Source organism: Charadrius vociferus, unplaced genomic scaffold (genome assembly GCF_000708025.1).
Source record: "Charadrius vociferus isolate BGI_N301 unplaced genomic scaffold, ASM70802v2 scaffold210, whole genome shotgun sequence".
Classification (NCBI taxonomy): domain Eukaryota; kingdom Metazoa; phylum Chordata; class Aves; order Charadriiformes; family Charadriidae; genus Charadrius; species Charadrius vociferus.
Window position 1 is genome coordinate 1,176,889 of NW_009646421.1, and position 5,068 is coordinate 1,181,956.

General features: G+C 46.0%; 1 protein-coding gene across 1 annotated transcript; it reads left to right on the forward strand.

The window, feature by feature from the left end:
* TSC22D1 (TSC22 domain family, member 1) lies at positions 1-2,808 on the forward strand (the record flags this gene model as incomplete). Its single annotated transcript, XM_009881168.1, has 1 exon — positions 1-2,808. A coding segment is annotated over one exon (2,808 nt), but the record flags the coding sequence as incomplete, so codon positions are not given.
* Between the last annotated feature and the right edge of the window lie 2,260 nt (positions 2,809-5,068).

A 5,068-nucleotide genomic window follows, 5' to 3' on the forward strand; every position in this document is an offset into this window, starting at 1 on the left:
GGGGCCAGCAGCAGTAGCAGCGGCAGCAGCTGCGTTACTGCTCCCACTGCACCAGGTACCGGCGTTGGGAGCGCTGCCCTCTCCGCCGAGGATTACCAGCCGCCTTTGCTGGTCCAGCCGCCGCCTCCATCTCCTGCAGCATCTTCATCAGCGGGTCCACAGCCGACACCCCCTCCTCCACAAAGCCTGAACCTCCACTCGCAGTCTCAGCTCCAGCCACAGCCTCTTGCACAGTCTGGAGCTCAAATGAAAAAGAAAAGTGGCTTCCAAATTACCAGTGTGACCCCTGCTCAAATATCGGCTAGTATGAGCTCTAATAACAGCATAGCTGAGGATACAGAAAGCTACGATGACCTGGATGAGTCTCACACTGAAGACCTGTCGTCTTCAGAAATCTTGGATGTTTCTTTATCCAGGGCCACTGACTTGGGAGAACCTGAGAGGAGCTCCTCTGAAGAGACTTTAAATAACTTCCAAGAGGCAGAGACTCCTGGGGCTGTTTCTCCAAACCAGCCTCATCTTCCTCAGCAGCATGCTCCTCTGCCTCATCATCCACAGCAGAGTGTTGTGATCAATGGAAGTGTTCACCCCCATCATGTTCATCACCACCACCATCTTCACCACCACCATCATGGACACCATCATCCATCGCATCCTGGGGTGGGCAGTGCCCCAATTTCTGGAGGACCACCGCCCAGTCCCTCATTTAGAAAACTATCAACAACTGGAAGCTCTGACAATGTTATATCAACTGCACCAGTTTCTGCTGCATCATCCACTGGTTCCCCGGCATCTGTTGTGTCTAATATCCGCACTACAAGTACTCCTGGCAATTTAGGTGTAAGTCCTGCTACTGGAACTAGTACCTTAAATAATATGGGTGGTGGTAGTTCTAGTGTGGCAAGCGGCGTGCTTGGTACTATAAATTTAAGCAACATCACGAGTACTGGTAATGTAAATGCTTTGTCTGGAACTAGCGGCAATGTTAATGTGAATATCTTGAGTGGTGTTGGCAATGGTACGAGTGCTTCCTCTAGTGTCATTAACAATGTTACTAATCCAACTGCAGGAATGGCAGTGGGATCAAGCCAGCAGCAGCCTGCATCTGGCACGTCAAGGTTTAGGGTTGTAAAATTAGATTCTAGTTCTGAACCTTTCAAAAAAGGTAGATGGACATGCACTGAATTCTATGATAAAGAAAACACTGTTGCAGTTTCAGAAGGAGTAGCAGTAAACAAAGCAGTAGAGACGATAAAACAAAACCCCCTTGAAGTGACTTCTGAAAGGGAGAGCACCAGTGGGAGTTCTGTTAGCAGCAATGTAAGCACACTGAGTCACTATACAGAAAGTGTGGGAAGTGGAGAAATGGGAGCACCTACTGTGGTACAGCAGCAAGCGTTTCAAGGTGTGGGTCCGCAGCAGATGGATTTTAGCAGCGCTGCTCCTCCGGCAATTCCAGCATCTAGTATACCACAGAGTGTTTCTCAATCACAGCTTGCACAAGTCCAGCTGCATTCTCAAGAAGTAAACTATCCGCAGCAGAAGCCAGGGGTCCAACCTCCTGCACAGGCCAGTCTAACCACTGTTACTGGGGTTCAGCCAGCCCCAGTTAATATACTAGGTGTATCTCCGTCTCTGGGCCACCAGCAACCTGCCATTCAGAGTATGGCTCAACAGCAGCTACCGTATTCTCAGCCGGCGCAGCCCGTGCAGACTTTGCCAGTCGTACAGCAACAGCAGTTGCAGTATGGACAACAGCAACAACAGCAGCAACAGACAGTTCCTACGCAGATGGCCGCAGGTCACGTTAAGCCGGTGAACCAAAACTCTGTTACGGGGGCTATGCCAGACTACATTCAACATCAGCAGATCCTTCAGACTCCAGCCCCTGCCATGCAGCCCAGTTCTACAGGAGTGGGAGCAGGGCAACCGGTTCCCGTCGCCCAGGCGCAAAGCATGCAGCCTTCAGTACAAGCACATCCAGGCGCTGCCCCAGCTCAGCCTGTTGCACATGCTCCAGCAGCGATACCAGGTGTGGGTACCAGTGGTCAAATGCTGAACGTTGGGCAGCAAGGAAGCGTAGCCTCTGTGGTGCAACCACCATCTGCTGCAAACCAAATTCCACCTCCAGTTATGCCGTCAACGGCTGCTCCTCCATCTTCACAAGTAGTGCAGCCTGTGCAGACAGGAATAATGCAGCAGGGATTACAGGCTAGCGCTTCGGGCCTTCCTCAGCAAATGGTCATTGCTCAGCAAAACACCTTGTTACCTGTACAGCCGCAGGCACAAGGAGTGGAATCTGTAGTCCAAGGGATGACTGGCCAGCAGCTGCCTGCGGTTAGCCCTATACCTTCTGCTAGTACTGTTCCTGCACCAAGTCAAGCTGGTTCAGCTGTGCCTCCTGGCATACCTTCTGCTTCTATAGGTTTGGGACAGCCACAGAACATAGCACAAGCTTCGGCTGTGCAGAACGGGAATTTGGCTCAAAGTGTTAGTCAGCCTCCCTTGATATCAACAAGTATAGGTATGCCAGTGGCACAGAGTGTGCCACAGCAGATACCGCTAAGCTCTACCCAGTTCCCTGCACAATCACTAGCTCAGTCAATTGTAAGCCAAATTGAAGATGGCAGACGCCCTACAGAACCTTCCTTGGTGGGTTTACCTCAAGCTGCCAGTGGCGAGAGTGGTGTTGGAGCATCAGCCGTTTCAGATGGCGGTAGCAGCAACATGCCATCCTCTGCTTCCCTCTTTCCGCTGAAGGTGCTGCCATTGACAACACCTCTTGTAGATGGTGAGGATGAGAGGTAAGGCTGCCTGTAACTTTATTAAAAGATAGACTGATGGTTTGATTTGCACTAACTTGCAGGTCTCGTTACAGCCATTCTGTGAAATGAAGCAGTGTAATGTTTTTGTCTAATTGAAATATTGTTTCGCAGGTCTCAGCGCATGTAGGTATTACATTAAAATACTTGTTTTTCTCTTGAGGGGGTGGGTTGTATTGATTATGCTCTGAAACTACTGCGTGGGTAAATTGTGTTTTAACAAGCTGTGACAGTGTGTGTATTCCCATTGTATAGAGGAAGACAAAAGAATACTGTGGAATGTGGGTATGCTAGCGGTGATTGTAGTTTAGATTATTTATTACACCGAAATAATTAATATTTATTCTTGGGTAGATAGTTTTTTTTTCTTTCACAAGCCTGGACTTCATCCTGCCTCAGCTTCTCTTTCCTAAGTACTTGCTTTACTCAGGTTGAACCAGTTGCGAGTCTGTGGTGTATGTAGAAGCCTTCTCTTTGACAGCCAAGAGATGCTTTAGGCAAATGAGTTTGGTGGGAAAAGGGAGGTTCAGCAACACCGTTGTGGCTCTTTAAATTGAACTTGGGGCACTTTTGGTCTTGGTGGTTTTGCTTCAAAGCATTAATCCATTGTGAGAGTTGCTCAGGCCTGTGGAGGGGTGGTGAGCCTTTGAATCCGGTGCACCAATTCTGTGCAGTCAGAATAAGAAACTGCACATGTTCTTCCACCTTCACCTTTCCAAATAAATGACCACTGGCTGGTCTTAATAGTATGTGCATGTGAATATTCTCATTTCTTTGGCAGTGTGTGCAGAGAATCTCTTTCGGTTGTGAAAGGCCCTTGCCACATGTAGGCTGAAATGATCCAAACAGCAGTTTTAAAGTGCAATTGTTTGATATTAATTACGCGTGGAAATTCCTTACCGCATTGGGGACCTCTTGTGATACATGTTTACAAATGGACAGGAAGACTGTGGTGGTTCTCCCAAAGAACTTCTTGTCTAAGAATAAGCTACGTTAATGGGAGAAGTAACTTTAAGATAAATTACCTGCCTTGGGAATGTGGGAGAGGACAGAAAAGAACACTAGAAGAGAAAAACAGACTCAGGTGAGGAGACAAAGCACTAAATGCTTACAAGGTGGGAAAAATGCAATAGTGATGGGAGGTGAAGTGCTTCTTAAATATCTTCTTGGTGCCATAACTTGAAACAGGAGTAATACCAGTGGCCAAGCTTTATTAAAAAAAAAATAAATAATAAAATGGGTTGTTGGGAGAGGTTGGATTCTTTTCTTAATATTGAAAATACTAACTCTGTCAGCAGTCTCTGATTATGTTGATCATGAGGTGTTGACTGCCTTAGTGGCTTTCATCACGTCTCTCTAAGATGCCAGAGAGCTATAATGAGTAGCAGCTTGTCTTCCAGGAGTGCTAGAAGACAAGTTCCAACACTGTTTCATTCTGATTATGTTTTTTAGTCAATAAATACATGAAGGTGGTAGAAGACAGACTGAGGTGTTAAAGCCCACAGTGTCACCATTATGCTACTAGCAGTCAGTTTTCTCAGAAATGTGTTTTGGTTTTCCTTCCTTTGATCTTTCTACACCAGGACACTAATCCTTCTCGTGGGTTGGTGATGGTTTTTTTTTTTGTGTTGTGGTGTGTGTGTGTTTTGTTTGTTTTTTTGTTGTTGTTGTGTGTTTTTTTTTTTTTACCCAACCAACCCAAAAAGCCCCTTAAGCTTCCAGGGAATCCTAGCTGAGTAAGAGAATCATAAACCCATTGATACTCAATGTTTTGGAAAATGACATCTAGCATGTGACTGTACCCTGATTTTAAGAGCATATGTTAGCTGTTTGTTGTGATAGGTAGTTTTTCCAGAATGTCTAAATCCCTCAGGGTAACAATAGCCAGAAATACCTTCTTCCTCTGTTATTTGGCTAGCCAAAGATCATATCCTTTCTTCTCCCATGCATGTTGCGTCTTTGTTCAATCTGTCATCTCCAGGTAGACTACACTTTTGTTTAGCTGCAGTTGGAAAATCATTTAGATTCTTTACAGAGCAGGATATGACTCTATTAAATGGAGACCAAAAATAATTGTGTGGGGGGTTTTTTTGCATGGTCAATTCACTTTGGTGTACAATTAAATAATTTACAGCAACATTTCTCGTTGTATATCTGCCTGTAACATTAAAAACTTAGTGAGATTGCTTCTGTTTCTGCTTCTGGGGGGGGTCTCAGGGCAAGGTATTATTTGTATTGTCACCTTG